Here is a 23,068-nt window from a genome sequence, read left to right on the forward strand (position 1 = left end):
TAGTCCTAGGTGCTTAATGCTTGCATTTACACTGGGAAGTTTGACTAATAAACGTCATTTTCTAATTTACTCCCCAGAATAAATATCAGTTAGTTTCACCAAATTAATGCTTGTAGCTAGAGACATTCGTGCTTCTATAAATATTGCATTTCGATGATTTTCTTGCGCATGCTTTATCATAATATCATGCTTGTCGCTTGTAGCTTGAGAACCAAGCAAAAACGGACCATTTTTTTTGTAAAGAAAGTTTGCTGAATTAGTGGTTATTTATTTTAGTGTGTGTTTCAGATTCAGTCTTTTGATTTAAGTTCAACAAAACAACGGTACTCGTGGGTCCCAAATCATAAAATTTGTAAAAAGATTAGGGTTTTGTATGTTCATGGGAAGGCCATTTGACCCTAGCATTATTATTAATTTATTACTTTCATAATATTGCATGATGGTGTGTAAAAGAGCAAGTTATAATCAGTTTTTATCAAATAACAACGATCCTTAAAACGTGTCCAGAAAGTAGTTGAAAGGTGGTGGAAGGTTGTAGTTGTGGGACTTCAAATATATCACATAATAATAAAAGGTCTATTTGATTACTTTATCCTCTCTATTTTTCTCTTACTTGCAACTTTTCCATCTACAGAATGCCTATAAAAAACAGCAGGATTTGGCCCCACTTGCCTAAAAGCGGAGAGCAATTTATTTGGAATATGTTCTTCATCACACGACGTTTTGATTTAATAATACAACGTTATGAGTTAAGAAACTGCACGTGTTATTATTTTATTAGTACATGCACTATAATAGGAGTGAACTTGATCCATGTAAATGAAGATTTACTTACACCCTGGTAAGCCATTGTGGTTTCCAAATAAATGCTGTAATATTATGTGTTTTACTTTTTTCATAAAGTATTACATTATTAATTTGAGATGTCATGTTTTCGAAGCTGTAGGGAAATCTCTCTCTTAAAAGAGAAGCTGAGATCTTTGTTTAGTGAAAATGGCGGTTTGAAATAGGTGGTGGATCAGATCAGAGGTAGGTGGAAGGGTTCTGTGATGGCAATGGAAGTCTCAGTCACCAAGTTAATCATGTTTAAATGATGAGTTCACTGATGGAAAAAGAAATTTTAAGAAAGGATTTGATAAGAAATGAATCACTTACTGCAATTGGTTTTGTATGAGCTTGCAAAGCAAGAAACTTGGCTTAACTTTGTTTTCTACGATTGCTGGAGACTCTGAGTAAAGCTTAATCCACTTATGCTGTTTTGTGAATGGAAAAATTGGGTTGTTGAGGGGGCACTACAAGAGAAAAAAACTCACTTTCGGTGATATGCTGACGGCATGTTAAGTCAATCATGCACTGTTTTTATCACTTTATTATATTTATTTTTTTTTTTTTATGTAATACATGATTGAGTTCAAATACCGTCAATATAGCATTCCAGATGTAGGTAAGGTTCTCTCGCACTTCAAATGTCAAAGGCTCCAACCCCTTCAATCTTTTATAATGGTAATTCTTGTTGAGCATGAAATCTATGCAAATCAAACAAACTTTAATACAAAGGGTAGCATTGCTGTACTGCATAAAATTACATCACATACTTTTCTTCCTTGAAATTTTATTTGTTTTACTTGCAGCAGTTCGGAAGAAGAATAGAAGGGCTCTCTAAGATGAGGCACTTGCACGCAGTGCAACCAAAGAAGCATAAATGCCATCCTGGATATTGATCAAAGCTTCATGCTTTCCTTTTTCTGCAATCACTCCGTTTTTCAACACCGCGATTAAATCTGCACTCTTAATCGTGGATAACCGATGAGCAACCACCACTGTGGTTTGATCCACCTTGACTCGGTCCAATGCGTCTTGAACAACTCGTTCGGATTCAGCATCAAGACCACTTGTGGCTTCATCTAGTAGTAATATCTTTGGCGCCTTCATTATCGCTCTTGCAATTGCCACCCTTTGCTTCTGTCCACCAGACAATTGATCCCCCCGCTCTCCTACGATTGTATCGTAACCCTACATTGTTTTCAAAATTTAACATGTATAATCTTCAACGTTCATAATATTGTTTGTGAGTTTTTATCAACTAGTCCTCGTTAATGCAACACAACGGTAAGGAAACATGCAAAAATAGAGAACACGGTTAGAAACAATAACCGAATTGGTAAAATTGAAACGTTGGGGAGGCACTATACGGATAATAAGTCGTATGTAAACTGTTGTTTAAGTCTACCGTTATTGTCTATTTAGTAACCCATCAGTTTCTAATTCTCATCAAAAGTTTGTGACCGGTTCTATTTGTGCATACATAGACAAAGTTGTTTAGTTAGTGCCTACCTGTTGTAAACTACAAATGAACTTGTGAGCATTTGCCAATTCTGCTGCAGCTATAATTTCAGCCTCTGTTGCAGTCCCTTCCTTTCCATATGCAATGTTGGCTCGGATAGTGTCATTAAACAATACAGGCTCTTGGCTCACCAGCCCCATTTGTTGCCTCAACCACTTCAACTGTAGCCTTTGGATTTCGATTCCATCTAGTGTAATGTGACCCAAATCAGGGTCATAAAATCTCTGCAACAATGAGACTACTGTCGATTTTCCACTTCCACTTTCTCCAACCAGAGCAACTGTCTGAACAATACAAGATCAAGTTATAAGTTCCGGTAACTTAAATCCGATTATGAGGTCCAAATCTTATGCATTGAATTAAATTGATTAAATGAACGATACATGGTAGTAAGTTACCTTGCCATGATGGATGGTCAAGCAAAGATCCTTGAAGATTGGCACATCAGGCCTAGTTGGATATTTGAAACTGACATGGCATAATTCAATTTCTCCCTTCAGATTTTCTATAGTTGTTCCAGAGTTGTCACCGGAATCTATTTTTGATTTCCGGTCGAGAATTGCAAATATGGATGCAACAGCGCTCTTTCCTTTACTAATATCGGGGGCTAGGGAATCCGACTGAGAAATTCCAACAGTTGCTATAGTGAGAGCAAAGAAAACCTACAAACCAGAAGAGCAAATTTCAATATGTATTGAATGGAATACAAAGATTTCAATCTTAAGTAACAAAAACTTATTTAGCAGAAGCACTCTGTACTATTTTCTACTCAAAACTTGTAGTGCAAGGCAGAAAATATACCCGGAAAACATCAGCAAATGTTGTCTTGCCTTCTGCAACAAGTCGGGATCCAGCATAAAAAATACAGGCAAACACAGAAAATTGCAAAAATAATGATAGACCAAATCCTATCCCACTGATTAAGCTTTGTCTTATCCCCGTCTTAATAAGGCCTTCACATTTTCTCTGGTACAATTCAACCACCTTCTCTTCAGCACAAAAGGAAGCAATTGTTCTAATACTTCCTACAGCATCATTTGCTACTTGACTTGCCTCCTCATACATTCTCTGCAACCATTTAGAATTTTCCGTATTGATAAAACTGGCTTAGTCTTATATTAAATTATGCATGTGAGACTGAATTGTGTTACAAAGTTTGGACTTCGGAGATATTACCCTTGCATTTGCACTGGATCCTTTCGTGAACTTGAATTGAAAATAACCATTTACCCCTAAAAGAGGCAACAAAACAATGATTTTAAGAGCGAGTTGCCAATTTGCAACAAACGCAATGTGCAAGCCAGCAATTGCAGTTGCTAAATTCTGAACCAGAAAACCAAGAGCATCTCCAACCAACCCTCGCAGGTAAGCCACATCTGCAGAAAGCGTTGCACCAATTGCACCACTTGAGTGCTCAGGATCTTCAAACCAACTTACTTCCATGTAAACCACCTTCTCAAAGCACATTGATCGGACTCGTTTTATTAACCTATTTCCCGCCACAGCGAAAAGGTATTGTCTTGATGGAAATGTTATGCAAGACCCCACACCAAGAACAAAGAAGATTAATGCCCAAAACTTGGAATTGTTTCGGAGTAGATGAGGTGGCTCAAATAAGGTCTTGATTACATTGCCAACCACTAGCCCAAAAATAGGTAAGACTACCCCATTGGCTATTGCAGCTATAGTAGCTAGTAATAAAACTGGGATCTCTGGCTTGTTCAGGTATGCCAGGCGGCAAAGTGAGACTTCTGGAGGTACTCTTGATGATTCTTGTAGACAAGGGCAGTTAGGATGAGCTGTTAGGGCAGTCAAGATGAGCTGTTATCATTTAAATGTACTTTGTATTTAATTGTATTATATAGCTGCTATAGGAACCCCTATATTCTGTAGACCTCTTGGTGTATAAAGGCTTGTAAAGGTTACCCAAAAGTTAATGAAAATCTGAAACTTCACATGGTATTGAGCCTCTGATCCTTTTTTTCCATGGCTTCCGCAACTTCCTCTCCTTCATCTCCCATCCCAAATATTTCTACACTAGTTTCTGTCAAACTTTCTGAGTCTAATTACTTACCTTGGGAAAGTCAAGTTAAGCCATTCTTGATTGGCCAAAACTTTTGGCGTTTTGTAGATGGAACACACCCGTGCCCTCCTTCCTTTCTCACCACCACCACTCATGCCCCTTCACCAAATGCCTCTGCGGATTCAGACTCCTCCACAGTGGTGCCTCCTGTGACTACTAGCATTCCCAACCCCGACTACCTGGTGTGGTACCAGACTGATCAAACACTTGTCAGCATGTTGCGTGCTACGCTTACAGAGCCTGTTCTTTCTTTAACCGTCGGGTTGTCTACTTCTCGTGAGATTTGGGAGCATCTTCGTCAAAATTTTTCTCAACAATCCCTTGCCAACTCTACCCATACTCGCTTTCAGTTGCTGTCTCTTCAGAAAGGTACTAAAACAATTTCGGACTATCTGGGTCTTGCCAAACACTTGGCAGATCAATTGGCTTCTATTGGCCAACCTGTTCAGAATGATGATTTGGTGACTTATGTACTAAATGGCTTGGGGCCTGAATATGAGATTCTTGTCTTGGCGTTGACCAACTTCCCTCCTCTACCGTCATTCAACGATTTACGTGCTCGTCTTCTGGTTTATGAATCCAAACATGCTATGTCTCAAGCTACTTTGGCTCCCTCCGCTTTCTACTCCGCACGTAATTCTGGTAGTAATCTCTCTCAGGGACGTGGTAATTTGTCCTCCCGCCCTCATGGCACTTCAAGTAGCAATCGGCTTCCTCGTACTTATGGTGGTGGTCGTTCTCCTATGCATGGTGGTGCTGGTCGCTATGGTCAGCGTGCTACACATCAACGCCCTGGCATACTTGGACCTGGTCCTGCTACTCGTGGCCCTCAATGTTGGTCATGCAATCAATTTGGTCATATAGCTGCGTTGTGTCCTCGAGCGCCTCGTTCTGATGATGACATCTCTCGAGCTTTCGCTGGCATGCACATTGCTTCCCCTTCTGATCCTACGTGGTATCCGGACACTGGTGCTACTCACCATATGACAAGTGACTCTCGTTCCATTACTTCGGCTACGGGGTATGGTTCTAATGACAAGGTTGTTGTGGGTAATGGTGAGACCCTCCCTATTGCGCACACTGGTAATATTTCTTTTAAGTCCGGGTCGTTCATTTTTCGGTTCTCCCAAGTTTTGCATGTTCCAGCAATTCGGAAAAATTTATTGTCGGTTGCTAAGTTTACACATGATAATCTTGTTAGTCTAACGTTCTTTCCATGGGGTTTTGTCGTACGTGACTTAAAGACGGGTGTTGTTCTTTTTCAGGGCCCATGTGAGGATGGTCTTTATCCCATTAAGCTTGGTCTTGCTTCTAGCAATGGGTCTACTGCCAAACATGCTTTTGCTTCCATTTTTGCGTCACCCTCACTTTGGCATCGTCGTCTTGGACATCCCTCCCGTCAAGTTCTTAGTGTGTTAGCATCTCGTGATGTACTAGGCTCATCCTTTCCTATCTCCACTAAAGATTTTTGTAATTACTGTGCGTTGGCTAAATCCCATCGCCTAGCATTTACGTCTTCCGAACACCTTGCTATGACCCCTTTTGAATTAATACATTCTGATGTTTGGATGTCTCCTGTTGTGTCGGTGTCGGGTTTTCGTTACTATGTCTTGTTTACGGATGATTACACACGATACACATGGATTTATCCCATGCGTAAGAAGTCTGAGGTCTTTAATCACTTTAACAATTTTATTACTTTCATTTTTAATCAGTTTTCTACAATGGTTAAAATACTCCAAAGTGATGGGGGTAAAGAATATGATAATTTGTCCTTTCGTCAATTGTGTGCGCATAAAGGGATTCACCATAGATTTTCTTGTCCACATACCCCGCAGCAAAATGGACTTGCAGAACGGAAGCACCGTCATATCTCAGAAATGGGACGCACCATGTTACTTGCTGCCAGTCTTCCGCATAAATTTTGGGCTGAGGCACTTTGCACCGCTGTTTATATAATTAATCGGCTACCCACTCCTGTTCTCAAGTGGGCTTCTCCGTTTCAAATTTTATTTGGCCGAGCTCCTGATTATATGTTTTTGCGCACGTTTGGGTGTGCTTGTTTCCCATATCTTGGTGATTATGCAACTAACAAACTACAACCCAGATCCTTGTCATGTGTTTTTCTTGGCTACAGTGACAAATATAAAGGCTATCGTTGCTTCCATCCCCCAACTGGACGTGTCTACCTGTCCCGCCATGTTACGTTCAATGAAGATGATTTTCCATTTCACTTTTCTATGGCATCATCTTCCGTGCCACAATCAGACTTGGTATTTGTTCCCATTGTCCCCATACCTGCCCCACCTCAACCCCACCATGCCCTGTCACCCATGTTGCCCTTAATGCAACCCGTGACTTTGCCTCAAAATCTGGCAGCGTCCTTTCCTGCTGCAATTCAGCAACAAAATATGCATGCACCACCCGTGACCATGCCTTCTCCTCCACATACATCTCCCTTGCCAGTTGGTGGCGTGGAACCCCTACTACCTGCACCACCCGTGACTATGCCTCAAAATATGGAACTAGTTGCTGTCCACACCTCTGCCCCTCTTCCTACGTCAATTCCTACTGCAACTCAGCTGCACCAATCACATCCACATACATCTCATTTGCCAGCTAGTGGCGTGGCTCATGCTCCTTCCTCAGGACCTCACACACGGTCCAAGTCTGGAATTTTCAAACCCAAAACCAAGGCCTACTTTGCTAGTCGTCATCCTATTCCCTCTGCAATGACTGCCCTTGTTGCATCCGATGCGGAGCCCACTTGTTTTACACAGGCCTCACGGTCTCCTCAGTGGCGCAAGGCCATGCTGGATGAGTTCAATGCGTTGCTCAAACAAGGTACATGGACTTTAATTCCTCCCGTTCCTTATGCTAACATTGTCGGATGTAAATGGGTGTTCAAAATAAAACGTCATTCTGATGGGTCGATAGAGCGTTACAAGGCGCGTCTTGTCGCCAAAGGTTTCCATCAACAACCTGGGGTTGATTACACAGAGACCTTTAGTCCCGTTGTGAAGCCTACCACGATTCGAACCGTGCTCAGCCTAGCCGTGTCCTTTGGTTGGCCGATACATCAACTTGACGTGAAGAACGCATTTCTCCATGGTTCACTTATGGAAGAGGTTTATATGGCCCAACCACCTGGATTTGTTGATCCAAGTCGTCCCAAATATGTTTGTAAGCTTCGGAAAGCCATCTACGGTCTTAAACAAGCTCCGCGAGCTTGGTTTCAACGCCTAAACACCTTTCTCATGCAGGTCGGCTTTGTTCAAAGTCGAGCAGATAGCTCGATGTTTACATATCATCATGGCTCCACTATCCTTGTTTTTCTTCTATACGTGGATGACATCGTTTTGACTGGTAATTCCTCTCCCTTTATTCAATCCTTTATCCACACTTTGAGCACTGAGTTTGAACTAAAGGATCTCGGCAAGCTGCACTACTTCCTTGGCATTGAGGTATCCTATTTATCCAATGGTATTCACTTGTCTCAGAACAAATATACCTTGGAATTATTACAACGTGGTGACTTATTAGAATGTAAACCTTGTTCCACACCTATAGCAGCCAAGACGCAACTTTCTGCACACACCGGTGCTCCCCTCTCGGATCCATCTCTTTATAGGCAACTTGTGGGTTCCTTGCAGTATCTTACGTTAACTCGGCCGGACATTTCCTTTGCTGTACAAAATGTTTCTCAGTTTATGGGTCATCCTACTACTGCTCACATGGAAGCGGTTAAGCGAATATTGCGTTATCTTAAGGGCAGCTTGGGTATGGGCCTTTGCTTAACTTCCTCTTCACAACCATTTTGTCTCATTGCTTATTCTGATGCGGATTGGGCAGGGTGCCCTGACACACGTCGCTCTACCACTGGCTTTTGTATTTTCCTTGGTGACAATCTGATTTCTTGGTGTGCTAAGAAACAACGGACGGTCTCTCGATCCAGTGCCGAAGCGGAGTATCGGGCTCTTGCCTTTGCATGTGCTGATTCTATTTGGATAGCAGGTCTTTTGCGTGAGCTTCGTGTCCCAGTCTTTGAGCCAATACTGATGCATTGTGACAATCTGAGTGCCACATATATGGCTGCTAATCCGGTCTTTCATGCTCGCACGAAACACATTGCTTTGGATTATCATTTCGTCCGGGAACGTGTTGCTTCCGGAACTCATCGTGTTCACTTTCTTCCTTCCATTTCGCAACTGGCTGATCTTTTTACGAAAGGCCTATCGAAGACGCGTTTTCAGTCCTTGTGTTCCAAACTTGTCTCTTCTCCGGCGTCAAGTTTGCGGGGGAGTGTAGACAAGGGCAGTTAGGATGAGCTGTTAGGGCAGTCAAGATGAGCTGTTATCATTTAAATGTACTTTGTATTTAATTGTATTATATAGCTGCTATAGGAACCCCTATATTCTGTAGACCTCTTGGTGTATAAAGGCTTGTAAAGGTTACCCAAAAGTTAATGAAAATCTGAAACTTCACAATTCTGAATCAGGAATATCAGATTCTGCAGGTGCTACTTCAAGGACACCTAGTGCAGCGGGCACATCATATGAGATTGAGAAGGAATGACGTCTGTTATTTCCTCCTCCAGATGATCCCCGACTTATAGATCGTCTGTGTGAAATTATTTGACTTTGATTCTGGGAACCCACACTACTACGCCTTTCCTGATCATTCACAGCAGTCTTGTCTGACGTATTGTTCATTTCTTGCAACCTTATAAGCTGGCTATATGCTCCTTCAGGGTGCTTAACTAGCTCAGAATGTGGACCTGCTCAGTTCAAAAAATGGGTCTGTGGAGTAATTATTGACGAACATTAAACAGTAATAGCTGTTGCACAAATGATTGTTGAACTACTGACAGTAAGATTTGGCACTTAAATGGTAGAACAGGACAATATGAATAACGCATTACCTTTTTCAACGATTGTCCCTCTATGTAGAACAGCAATGGAGTCGACGTTTCTTACTGTGCTCAAACGGTGGGCTACAATGACAGTAGTGCGGTTAATCATAATTCTGTCTAATGCCTCCTGTACAACTCTCTCAGATTCTGCTTCAAGCGCGCTTGTGGCTTCATCTAAAAGTAGAATTCTTGGGTCTTTCAGGATTGCTCTAGCTATAGCAACTCTTTGCTTTTGGCCCCCAGAAAGCTGAGTCCCATGCTCACCAACCATTGTGTCTAGTCCCTAAAAGCATGTCACAAAATGACGATAGAGGAAAATAAAAATATGTAAGATCACTGGATGTCTCAACACGCTTTCATCATTGCGGAAAAACTTCACAGAAAATTATGAGAAACTTAGATAAAAGCAACGAATTTAACCTGAGGCAGATTGTCTATGAATTCAGCAGCATTGGCAAGCTCTGCAGCGGCCCTTATTTCTTCGTTAGTTGCACCGTCCTTCCCATAGGCGATGTTATCTTTTATACTACAAGGAAACTGTTAGGATGCCAGATGGCATCATCTTGTGGTGACAGTCTTCCCTTGGGCTTGAGTATCTAACATTGGTATCAGAGCCTAGGTTCCCGACGCTGCGGAGGGGGCAACCTGGAAAGGGCTACCTTAACGGGATGACCAAAGGGTGCACCGCCGTTAAGAGTGAAAGCCACCAGAGTAAGGGCCACCGTGGACGTCGGCTTCCGAAGGGTGGTGTAATGTTATGATCCCACATCGACTACACTTATGGGGGTGTAGGGGTTCTTAAGTCCTTGGGGTCCTCCCACCCATTGGACTAGTCAATAGATTTACTGATGACATTGGGAGGCTTATGCCCTTCAACTAATGGAATTTTGTGATCATGATGTCGATGCGGAGGTAGTGTGGTAGGAGTTGAAAACAGTACCTCATATTCTTGTAACAAAGAATGCAAGTCCTGTTGCTGTTGCGGATTGAGATTTTGGGATGGATTGTCACTGAGAACATGATCAGCACAAGAAACGGGAACAGGCACTGGTTCGATTTGATACAGTATTGCTCCTACTGTGCTGTCTTGTTGAAGAAGTTTCTGCATTTGCATAGCTGTGATATCCTCCATTTGGTGCAGGGTAGATATTGGACTAGTGATACAAAAAGTTTGAGAGCCTTTTGAGAATTGCATGGAGAGCTTGTCGAAATCCCACAGTATTGGCCCAAGAGTCCGTAGCCATTGAACTCCTAGTACCACGTCGCAACCCCCCAAGGAAACTGCAAAGACTCAGTTTTGAGTCAATAGATTTACTGGCAAGCTGCAAAGACTCAGTTTTTTGTGTTGATATCGATCGTTCCATGGGCTACTACTGCAAGGGAATTCGTGACAAGGGTGGAACAATTAGTCAGAGGCTCTTCACTTCGAAGTCCAAGAATCAAGATTGTGTTATAGGTTCTGATTGTTCCAAGGTGATCAAATGTGAGGTGAGTTTTGATTCTTCCATGATCATTAATGCGGAGGATGCTGGTAATTTGGGATTGCATCAGTTAGAAGCTTGTATGGACAAGAATAGAAAACATGAAAGAAAGTTCACTTTCTCCAGATTTGGAAATGGTTGTTGTGTTGTTTGTTGTGTTGTCCTCGATCGTGACTACTGCAAGGGCATCCGGGATAAGGATGGTGGCTCAAAATTTAGGATATACACTGTCGGAGGAAAATCTCTGGATCTACATCTCCTTTTTGTTGAAGTCACATCTCGTGGTGGGCTTGACAAGGTGATTAGAGATCACAAATGGAAAGCAGTGATTGTGGCCTTCAAATTTCCAACGACAATTACTAGTGTTTCGTTTGTCTTACGGAAGTACTACTTGTCTTTGCTGTATCACTTTGAGCAGGCCTATTATCTCCATAAAGAAGTTTTTAGCACCCCAGTGCTTAAACCAGTAAGCGAGGACCTTTTCAATGGGTCAGCCACCGTGAAGGAAAGTGCAGAAGTGCAATTTGGCTCTTCAATCATGGGAACCATTGATGGGAAATTTGACGGTGGATATGTGGTTACTGTCAACTTGGGTTCTGATGAACTGAAAGGTGTCTTGTATCATGCTCCTACAGCTACATATGTTTCTCAGAGTTTTTTGGACATGCCAACTCGACGGAACCGAAAGAGATCCAGGTTGGCATTACGTGATCCCTCTCGACCCAAGTCCAAAAGGAGCAGTTACAATTTCTTCTTTGCTGAGCATTATGCTAGAATCGCCAATGTTCTGAATGCTCCATTTAGTTCAAGTTCCATAAAGTTCGAGTACTTTGTGTCAAACGTTCTGACAGCAAAGAGTGATGTCTACGGAGTTGGAATGGTGCTATTGGAGCTTTTGACAGGGAAGAGGGCTCTGTTTAGAAATAGTGAAGACGGAGGTCCAATGGTGGTTGTGGAATACGCAGGGCAGCGAATAGTGGCAGGGAAGCTGCAAGGCATGTTGGATCAAAGGGTGGGGAAGCCGGACCCGAAGCAAGGCGAGGCTGTTGAGCTAGTGGCTTATACTGCTATGCATTATGCTAAACAGAGGAAGTTGGATGTCGCTTTCATTGGTGCAAAGTACATGCTAAAGCTGGAAAATAGGTGTAGTGTTGTAGTGGCAATTTATTTGGTCAATACCATTGTTCGTCTTTTTGGGAGGGTGTAATGTGGAGTCAATTTTTAGGCAGTGAGTTACTCTGCTGAGAAGCAATGCTGCTGCTAGTGAAGTGAGTCCAATGGTAGAACCATTTCAGGAGTGATATCTTTGAGTTGTTCTATTTCATCGTAGTTCTGTACTTGACTTTTATTTCCCCAGTTCTGTTTTAAGGGGGGAGTATTGTTAGGATGCCAGATGGCATCATCTTGTGGTGACAGTTAGAGTGGGTATTAGCATAAATAGGAGATTGTAAAGATAGAAAGGAGTTAATGAAATTGTATTGTTTATATTGTTCTTTTGTTACTCTCTCTGTGCAATTGTGGAAGATGTAGAGTAGGGTTCTAACAGAAACCAAACAGGTTCCTGGCTGACGAGGCCTATTTTCTGTCGGATCCATTTCAGCTGGAACTCTTTCAGATTAATACCATCAATAAGAACTTCCCCAGCTTGGGGGTCATAAAATCTCTCAATCAAACTGATTACAGTTGATTTACCACTTCCGCTTTCTCCAACCAAAGCAGCAGTTTCACCACTAGGTATTGAGAGAGAAAATCCATGGAATAATTGTTCATCAGGCCTTGCAGGATAACTAAAATAAACATCCCTCAGTTCCATCTCTCCACGTATATCCTGTAACTGCTGCCCATTAGTGTCATAAGCATCTATATCCGGCTTTCTGTTAATCGTCTCAAACATCTTATAGGCTGCAGCTTGTCCAGCAGCAAATGCACTCATGCATGGAGATGCATTCCCAAGAGACCTGAAAATACGAATACATGTTCATATCTTGATACTTAAACATCAAATGTCTAATTTTGGAGTGAAGGGGGGACGGGGAGTAAATAAAAATTGCATTCTTACTGTACAACAACAACAACAACAACAAAGCATTTTCCCACTAAGTGGGGTCGGCTATATGAATCCTAGAACGCCATTGCGCTCGGTTTTGTGTCATGTCCTCCGTTAGATCCAAGTACTCAAGTCTTTTCTTAGGGTCTCTTCCAAAGTTTTCCTGGGTCTTCCTCTACCCCTTCGGCCCTGAACCTCTGTCCCGTAGTCACATTTTCGAACCGGAGCGTCAGTAGGCCTTCTTTGCACATGTCCAAACCACCGGAACCGATTTTCTCTCATATTTCCTTCAATTTTGGCTACTCCTACTTTACCTCGGATAACCTCATTCCCAATCTTATCCTTTCTCGTGTGCCCATACATCCCACGAAGCATCCTCATCTCCGCTACACCCATTTTGTGTACGTTGATGCTTCACTGCCCAACATTCTGTGCCATACAACATTGCTGGCCTTATTGCCGTCCTATAAAATTTTCCCTTGAACTTCAGTGGCCTACGACGGTCACACAACACGCCGGATGCACTCTTACACTTCATCCATCCAGCTTGTATTCTATGGTTGAGATCTCCATCTAATTCTCCGTTCTCTTGCAAGATAGATCATAGGTAGCGAAAACGGTCACTTTTTGTGATCTTCGCTAGATTGCTCCGGTCATTAGTGTGGATAAGTATATAAATGGATAGAGATAGGAAAGCAAACACAAGATGTACGTGGTTCACCCAGATTGGCTACGTCCACGGAATAGAGGAGTTCTCATTAATTGTGAAGGGTTTACACAAAAGCAAACACAAGATGTACGTGGTTCACCCAGATTGGCTACGTCCACGGAATAGAGGAGTTCTCATTAATTGTGAAGGGTTTACACAAGTACATAGGTTCAAGCTCTCCTTTAGTGAGTACAAGTGAATGATTTAGTACAAATGACATTAGGAAATATTGTGGGAGAATGATCTCGTAGCCACGAAACTTCTAAGTACCGGAGTGTGGTATCGTCTTGACTTGCCTTATCTGTCTCATAGGTAGATGTGGCATCTTCTCTGGAAGTACTTTTCCTCCATCCAGGGGTGGTATCTATAACTGGTGGAGATGCACAAGGTAATGTATCAATTTCACTTGAAGCTTACTTGTAGTTTCATGCTTGGTCAAGCGCGATACAAACCATGTAGTAGGAGTCCCCCAAGTCACCGAGCTAGGGGATCTGCTGAAAGAGGTGACAGACAAGGTAAGCAATCAGAGCTCCGGCTGATTGTTTACATTCTCCCTATCTTGCAGGCAGCATGAAGGATAAAGAGAAGAAAAATGAGGAGAGATGATATGGGATACTTTTGCTTTTGAAGAAGTAACTTTCCACAGGCTTATTCTTGAACTGGGCTGGAGGGTTTTCTGGTTTCCTCCAGAGTATAAGGCCGACTGAAGAATTTGATGGTCAAAACAAGTCCATCAAATCTAGAGTACGTTCGACCCTGCTGATATGGGATACTTTTGCTTTTGACAGAGTAGTGGATGTATCGGCACGTGTGCTGTTACGCTTGTCTCCACATGCTTCCTTGTATCCTTCTCACTTGCCCTATTTGTTCCTCAGGCAGATGCGGTATCTTCCCTGGAAGCATAAGATGTTGAAGATGAGTACTCGAGAGCAATGCCAGGTAAGTAATCAGGTAAGGGGTTCCAGGCAGTCAGTTCCTGGCTGGAAGCTTGATTCCAAGTGCTGACTGATTGCTCTCTTTCTCCTTGTCTTGCAGGTAAGAACAAGGCCAAAGGAAAAGACAGGGAAAAAGCATGATATGGGATACTCTTGCTTTTAACCCTGATGATATGAGATATTCTTGCTATAGTATAGCTTGTTTACAGAGGTATTATCGGGGGGAAAGAAAGCTGAATATTTCGAAAGGCTTCGTTGGGAGTGCCCTCTCAGATAAGAGAAAGGGTTGAGCATTTTTGCAGGTCTGCCTGTCCGTTAGGGATGGAGGTCGACATATATAGGAGTCTCCCTAACATCAAGTAATAATGCTATTCCTTTACCCTGCTTGGTTATAGCACGGTAGTGGGAGCTGCCAGCTTCACATGTTTTAACCCTGTCAGAGCACTTTGAAAAAGTGGTCTGTGGTATCTGGAAAGCTGATGTTGCGTGTGAAGATTACAGACAAGCTTTATCCAAGGAGATCCAGCTCTTGAAGTTGGGAAAGTGGTGCCTCTTCGATTTTCGAACAAGCAATCCTGTCGGGGATCTGGCTCTCGAGATTCGGAGAACGATGCCTCTTCGATTTTTGAGAAAGCAATCCTGCTGAGGGTCTGGCTCTCGAGATTCGGAGAGCGGTGTCTCTTCGATTTTTGAGAAAGTAATCATGTTGGGAGTCTGGCTCTCGAGATTCGGAGGGCGGTGCCTCTTCGATTTTGGAGCAAGCAATCTTGTTGGGAGTGTTTTCTCGAATGTGAGTAAATGTTGGACGTGTTTGCTAGTCTACCTTGCCACGAAGCATAGAGGTTGACACACAGGGACTTTCCAATTCTCCAGCAGTGGTACTGTTCCTTTACCCTCTCTTCGATTTTTGAGAAAGTAATCATGTTGGGAGTCTGGCTCTCGAGATTCGGAGGGCGGTGCCTCTTCGATTTTGGAGCAAGCAATCTTGTTGGGAGTGTTTTCTCGAATGTGAGTAAAGGTTGGGCATGTTTGCTAGTCTACCTTGCCACGAAGCACAAAGGTTGACACACAGGGACTTTCCAATTATCCAGCAGTGGTACTGTTCCTTTACCCTCTCTTCGATTTTTGAGAAAGTAATCATGTTGGGAGTCTGGCTCTCGAGATTCGGAGGGCGGTGCCTCTTCGATTTTGGAGCAAGCAATCTTGTTGGGAGTGTTTTCTCGAATGTGAGTACAGGTTGGGCATGTTTGCTAGTCTACCTTGCCACGAAGCACAGAGGTTGACACACCGGGACTTTCCAATTATCCAGCAGTGGTACTGTTCATTTACCCTTGTGGGTAATAATATGGTAGCTAGACCTTCAAAATTTATGTGTTTAAACTTTGTTAGTGTTGTTTCTTTGCAATTCTTTTACCCTTCTTGGTCAGAGCGATGTAGTGGGAGCTGCAAGCTTCACGTGTCTCAACTTTGTCAGAGAACTTTGGCAAAGTTATCTGTGGTACCCATGAGCTACTGTTGCGTGTGGGAAGTGGGTGATTGAACAGTACGATTCATGTGCTTTCTACTTCGTCAGAAATCTTCGACAGAATGCCCATAATTTCCGCAAAGCTGAGTGTGCGTGTGACAGGTGCTGACAAGGCTGGAAAAGTAGGTGCCTCTTCGATTTCTGAGATCGGCCCTCGTGGTTTCTGAGCATCCCAGCTTTTGAGAAAGCAAGCCTCTTCGATTTCTGAGATCGGCCTTCGTGGTCTTTGAGCAGCCCAGCTTTTGAGAAAGCAAACGCCTCTTCGATTTCTGAGATCGACCCTCGTGGTCTCTGAGCAGCCCAGCTTTTGAGAAAACAAACGCCTCTTCGATTTCTGAGCAGGCGCCTCTTCGATTTCTGAAGCTTCGTCGAATGCAGATTTTTATAGGGGCTGACATTAAGTTCCAAAGCACACTTGAATATCCACCAGTAGAAGCTCAATTCTTGCACTTCTAAGATCTTGATTTGTCTTGAACCTTGTTGAAGAGGCAGCCCCGCCTTCTCCAGACAACATATGGCGCCCATCCTTCGTCTCCCCTACTGGTCCTCTTACCGTTGGGGATTCCGTGATGAAGAATGATATGACCGCTGCGGTAGTGGCCAGGAACCTTCTCACTCCCAAAGATAACAGACTACTTTCCAAACGGTCTGATGAGTTGGCTGTTAAGGATTCTCTGGCTCTCAGTGTTCAGTGTGCAGGTTCTGTGTCTAATATGGCCCAACGCCTATTTGCTCGAACCCGCCAAGTTGAATCATTGGCGGCTGAAGTGATGAGTCTCAAACAGGAGATTAGAGGGCTCAAGCATGAGAATAAACAGTTGCACCGGCTCGCACATGACTATGCTACAAACATGAAGAGGAAGCTTGACCAGATGAAGGAATCTGATGGTCAGGTTTTACTTGATCATCAGAGATTTGTGGGTTTGTTCCAAAGGCATTTATTGCCTTCGTCTTCTGGGGTTGTACCGCGTAATGAAGCTCCAAATGATCAACCTCTGATGCCTCCTCCTTCTAGGGTTTTGTCCAGTACTGAGGCTCCGAATGATCCTCCTCCGGTGCCTTCTCTTTCTGGGGCTCTACCGCCTGCTGAGACTTCTCCTAAGCAACCTTTGTGAAGGCTCCCTCTTGTTTGTTTATTTTGACTCAAGTATATGTACATATTTGTAACTTATCGGGGATATCAATAAATAAGCTTTCCTTCATTTCAACGTATTGTGTTAAATACACCAAAGCCTTCTTCGCTAAGTTCTTTGAATTTTCTTTTGTTGAAGCTTGTACGTTGAAGCTTTGTGAGTGGAGCATATAAGTTGAGGTAGTGTTCCCTTAATTTCCCGAGTGAGGAAAACTTCTTGGTTGGAGACTTGGAAAATCCAAGTCACTGAGTGGGATCGGCTATATGAATCTTAGAACGCCATTGTGTTCTGTCCTGTGTCATGTCCTCCGTTAGATCCAAGTACTCTAAGTCTTTTCTTAGGGTCTCTTCCAAAGTTTTCCTAGGTCTTCCTCTGCCCCTTCGGCCCTGAACCTCTGTCCCATAGTCGCATCTTCTAATCGGAGCGTCAGTAGGCCTTCTTTGCACATGTCCAAACCACCGTAACCGATTTTCTCTCATCTTTCCTTCAATTTCGGCTACTCCTACTTTACCCCGGATATCCTCATTCCTAATCTTATCCTTTCTCGTGTGCCCACACATCCAACGAAGCATCCTCATCTCCGCTACACCCATTTTATGTACGTGTTGATGCTTCACCGCCCAACATTCTGTGCCATACAGCATCGCCGGCCTTATTGCCGTCCTATAAAATTTTCCCTTGAGCTTCAGTGGCATACGGCGGTCACACAACACGCCGGATGCACTCTTCCACTTCATCCATCCAGCTTGTATTCTATGGTTGAGATCTCTATCTAATTCTCCGTTCTTTTGCAAGATAGATCCTAGGTAACGAAAACGGTCGCTCTTTGGTATTTCTTGATCTCCGATCCTCACCCCTAACTCGTTTTGGCCTCCATTTGCACTGAACTTGCACTCCATATATTCTGTCTTTGATCGGCTTAGGCGAAGACCTTTAGATTCCAACACTTCTCTCCAAAGGTTAAGCTTTGCATTTACCCCTTCCTGAGTTTCATCTATCAACACTATATCGTCTGCGAAAAGCATACACCAAGGAATATCACCTTGAATATGTCCTGTTAACTCATCCATTACCAACGCAAAAAGGTAAGGACTTAAGGATGAGCCTTGATGTAATCCTACAGTTATGGGAAAGCTTTCGGTTTGTCCTTCATGAGTTCTTACGGCAGTCTTTGCTCTTTCATACATATCCTGTATAGCTTGGATATATGCTACTCGTACTCCTTTCTTCTCTAAAATCCTCCAAAGAATGTCTCTTGGGACCCTATCATACGCTTTTTCCAAATCTATAAAGACCATGTGTAAATCCTTTTTCCCATTTCTATATCTTTCCATCAATCTTCGTAAGAGATAGATTGCCTCCATGGTTGAGCACCCTGGCATGAACCCGAATTGGTTGTCCGAAACCCGTGTCTCTTGCCTCAATCTATGCTCAATGACTCTCTCCCAGAGCTTCATTGTATGACTCATTAGCTTAATACCCCTATAGTTCATGCAATTTTGTACATCGCCCTTATTCTTGTAGATAGGCACCAAAGTGCTCATTCGCCACTCATTCGGCATCTTCTTCGTTTTCAAAATCCTATTGAAAAGGTTAGTGAGCCATGTTATACCTGTCTCTCCCAAAACTTTCCACACTTCGATTGGTATATCGTCTGGGCCTACTGCTTTTCTATGCTTCATCTTCTTCAAAGCTACACCCACTTCTTCCTTCCGGATTCTACGATAAAAAGAGTAGTTTCTACACTCTTCTGAGTTACTCAACTCCCCTAAAGAAGCACTCCTTTCATGTCCTTCATTGAAAAGATTATGAAAATAACCTTTCCATCTATCTTTAACCGCATTCTCTGTAGCAAGAACCTTTCCATCCTCATCCTTGATGCACCTCACTTGGTTTAGGTCCCTTGTCTTCTTGTCCCTTGCTCTAGCTAGTTTATAGATATCCAACTCTCATTCTTTGGTATCTAGTCGCTTATACATATCGTCATAAGCCGCTAACTTAGCTTCTCTCACAGCTTTCTTCGCCTCTTGCTTCGCTTTTCTATACCTTTCACCATTTTCATCGGTCCTATCCTTGTATAAGGCTTTACAACATTCCTTCTTAGCCTTCACCTTTGCTTGTACCTCCTCATTCCACCACCAAGATTCCTTTTGGTGTGGGGCAAAGCTCTTGGACTCTCCTAATACCTCTTTTGCTACTTTTCGGATACAACTAGCCATGGAATCTCACATTTGGTTAGCTTCCCCCTCTCTATCCCACACACACTGGGTGATTACTTTCTCTTTGAAAATGGCTTGTTTTTCTTCTTTTAGATTCCACCATCTAGTCCTTGGGCACTTCCAAGTCTTGTTCTTTTTTCTCACTCTTTTGATATGTACATCCATCACCAACAAGCGATGTTGATTAGCCACGCTCTCTCCTGGTATAACTTTGCAATCCTTACAAGTTATACGATCCCCTTTCCTCATTAGAAGAAAATCTATTTGTGTTTTTGACGACCCACTCTTGTAGGTGATCACATGTTCTTCTCTCTTCTTAAAGAAGGTGTTGGCTAAGAAGAGATCATATGCCATTGCAAAATCCAAGATAGCTTCCCCATCCTCGTTTCTCTCCCCAAAACCATGGCCACCATGAAAACCTCCATAGTTGCCTGTCTCCCTGCCCACGTGTCCATTTAAATCTCCTCCTATAAATAACTTCTCTGTCTGAGCAATTCCTTGCACCAAGTCTCCAAGGTCTTCCCAAAATTTCTCCTTCGAACTCGTATCCAACCCTACTTGAGGTGCGTACGCACTAATCACATTGATAAGTTCTTGTCCTATTACAATCTTGATTGCCATGATTCTATCTCCTACCCTCTTGACATCTACAACATCTTGTGTCAAGGTCTTGTCCACGATGATGCCAACACCGTTTCTCGTTCTATTTGTGCCCGAATACCATAGTTTAAACCCTGAGTTTTCTAGATCCTTTGCCTTACGACCAACCCACTTAGTTTCTTGTAGGCACATAATATTTATCCTTCTCCTCACCATAACTTCTACTACTTCCATAGATTTTCCCGTCAAGGTTCCTATATTCCACGTTCCTAAACACATTTTGCTCTCTTGAACTCTACCCTTCTGTCCTAGCTTCTTCACCCTTCCCCGTCTAATAGGATCAAAGTACTTCTTTTGTGTGTCCCGTGTAAAGTTGATAGGAGCATATGCTCCCAAACAACTTTGAGTGGAGTCGTTCGAAAAGAAGTTTCTATAGCCCCCTTGCTCATTTAACACTGCATCCGGGTGCCGATGGAGATACAGCGACCCTTGCTCACTTATCACTGTGCTCAGGCCACACAGCGCGCCACTTACGGGTGACGCCCTAGCTTTAGCGCGATTTCGTTCTGGATTCATTTTCATAAGGATTCGACGTGATCATGGAGTGCCGGCTGTCGACTACCTGACGCCCTCCCCCTCCTCCTTTATCCGGGCTTGGGACCGGCAATGTAAGATAAACTTACACGGCGGAGTTAAAAATTGCATTCTTACTGTGCAAAAAAAAAAAAAAAAAAAAAAAAACAAAGACATGTTACCAAATTTGTTCATCAAATTTTATAGAAGTGCAACTTACAAGGAGCCAGTCAATACCGCGAAAAGTACGCTTATTACTTCTCCTCCTGTATATCCTCTTTCAAGAATCATCTTTCCTCCAAACCATATAGCCAAAGCATAACTACACATCATAATAAGCATAACCGAACCAATTCCACACCCAGATGCCAAACCTTCTAGCACAGCAGAGTTGTAAGCATCAATTAAGGAATTGTTGTAATTAGATATAGCTTGTTTTTCTCCTGTGAATGATGCAACCTGCATTGGGTATTCCCATTAGTTTTTGCTCTATCCAAAGACATCATTAATATTGTATGGACAAGTAGGCATACAGTTCTAATTGAAACAATCGTTTGCTCCACCACAGTTGCTGCCACTGAATAAGCAGCTTGTCCACGGGTTGCCAATTTCGATACAAGGATGGCCACGACGGCACCAGCAAGGACAAGAGGGGGAATGGAAGATAGCATGACAAGGGCGAGAAGCCATCCCTTAACAAATGCTATAACAAAGCCTCCAATAAATGTTGCAATTAACTGGATAACAGTTCCTACCTGCAATAAGAAAACGAATTTTAAAATTTTAAAATTAAGAGGATACCAGGGAAAACGGCAAACCTTAAGGGTTTTGTGTGGCGTGTAAATACCTTCTCGCCCATGGCCTCTTGAATGAGCACAGTATCACCTGACATTCTCTTAACAATTTCCCCAGTGTTCGTTTCTGTATCGAAAAAGCCAACATCTTGCCTCAATATTGTTTTCAGATACAAACTTCGTATTCGTGCAGCTTGTCTTTCTCCAGTAACCATCCAGCAAGATACCTCTGGCACATGGAAAAGGTTGGTTAAGTCAGTTTCCAATAAGCCAGGTTATTTGTTTAATACCAGCAGGGAGTTCAGTAATACTTACGTAGAAATGCAGCAACACCAGCACCTATAGCCAAGTAAACATTCTTTAGAGCCACCTGAGGATATCGAGTTGGTCAAATTATTTTCCATTAAACCTAGTCAATAACAATTGCTTGTGGCACAATTTACAAATATAAAGAGTTACTCAATGCAGAATTTATTTGGTGGAGGAAGATGAAGAAAGTTGAGGTTTCACCATAAAACTAATTGGCTATATGGGGAGTAGCCCATCTTACTTAGAAGTCTACGCAAGGTCCCTTTTCCCATCCATGTGGGATTCATTCTCAACAGAAGATTATTCTATTTTAGCAACGAAACTGCAGACGTTGACGTAATTTGTAGTTACATAATTTTACCTTGGAAACTGCATCCACCACTTCTTTGGTATTCCCAGTTCTTCCAAAAGAATTAATCACCTCTCCAAAGATTACGGTCATTAGAGGCGTACAGAGCCCATTTCCAATGGCACTGATTGTACCAACAGACATTAACATGTAATCCAAGGTATCCGCAAAGGAGAAAAGCTTGTAATATGGTACTGTTTTCGTGCCATCCTCCTTGTTCTCGCTCGAATCTTGCTTGCTGTTTTTGGAATCCTGGACTGTCGAGTGTCCTTTTAATGTTGCCGTGACCTGCTTCTTCATTACATATCCATCCACAGGATTTTCCACCGCCATTTGTTACAGTTGACTTGTACGATGAGATCAGAGCTGCATGAGAAACAACTTACGGTTTTGAATTAGCAACTTTATTGACTTGTACGATGAGATCAGAGCTGCAAGAGAAACAACTTGTGGTTTTGAATTAGCAACTTTTTTTTCTGAAAATACAAATATATAGTTCATGAGCGCTAAATTGAATTGCATTCCAAGGAACATATGCATATGAAACGAACAATAATAATGCAAAGAACAAAAAGTTTTATTCACGACAAACATAATAGGTTACAAACTTTTAATAAAAAAATAGAATTGGAGGACACTAAACAAATAAACCGTACCGCTCCACGTCAGTCATGCAAAGCACGGAAGCGATAGTTGTTGTCTGTATTGTAAATCAAAAGAACGAATTACAACCTCAGCAGAGGATACAAATGCTATCTTCCACAAAACACAATTAAAAAAGTAATTAACATTGATATCAAATGAAACAAGAGAGAGAGAGAAACCAAGTGGGCGGTTAATGGCATAATGCATGGTAAAGGGGAGACATTTGGAGAACTGAAGAGACATTAGCACAGCATCTTAATTGCAACTTTCAATGTGTTGTAAAAAAATATTTTACAAAAGATAGCGTAAAAAAAAATAAAAAATAAAAAATAAAATTCTGGGAAGGTTGTGTTGTAGTGGGATTAGGATACCTGCATTCATCAGATACTCCGTTCGGCTGCTAGCAACTG

General features: G+C 42.5%; 1 protein-coding gene across 1 annotated transcript; it reads right to left on the bottom strand.

Moving 5' to 3' along the window:
• Positions 1 to 1,519: 1,519 nt before the first annotated feature.
• Positions 1,520 to 22,482, bottom strand: LOC103430745 (ABC transporter B family member 11-like). Its single transcript, XM_029091951.2, has 17 exons — positions 22,026 to 22,482; positions 21,671 to 21,725; positions 21,409 to 21,584; positions 21,095 to 21,316; positions 20,782 to 21,020; positions 12,365 to 12,778; positions 11,285 to 11,298; positions 9,760 to 9,857; positions 9,349 to 9,622; positions 8,913 to 9,204; positions 8,291 to 8,639; positions 6,726 to 6,917; positions 3,521 to 4,165; positions 3,146 to 3,412; positions 2,743 to 3,006; positions 2,335 to 2,628; positions 1,520 to 2,013 (listed from the first exon to the last, which is right to left on the bottom strand). The coding sequence occupies exons 1-17, from the start codon at positions 22,344 to 22,346 to the stop codon at positions 1,660 to 1,662; spliced, it is 4,470 nt and encodes a 1,489-aa protein (XP_028947784.2). The 5' UTR covers positions 22,347 to 22,482; the 3' UTR covers positions 1,520 to 1,659.
• Between the last annotated feature and the right edge of the window lie 586 nt (positions 22,483 to 23,068).

The sequence above is a fragment of the Malus domestica genome, chromosome 13 (assembly GCF_042453785.1).
Source record: "Malus domestica chromosome 13, GDT2T_hap1".
NCBI classification, from domain to species: domain Eukaryota; kingdom Viridiplantae; phylum Streptophyta; class Magnoliopsida; order Rosales; family Rosaceae; genus Malus; species Malus domestica.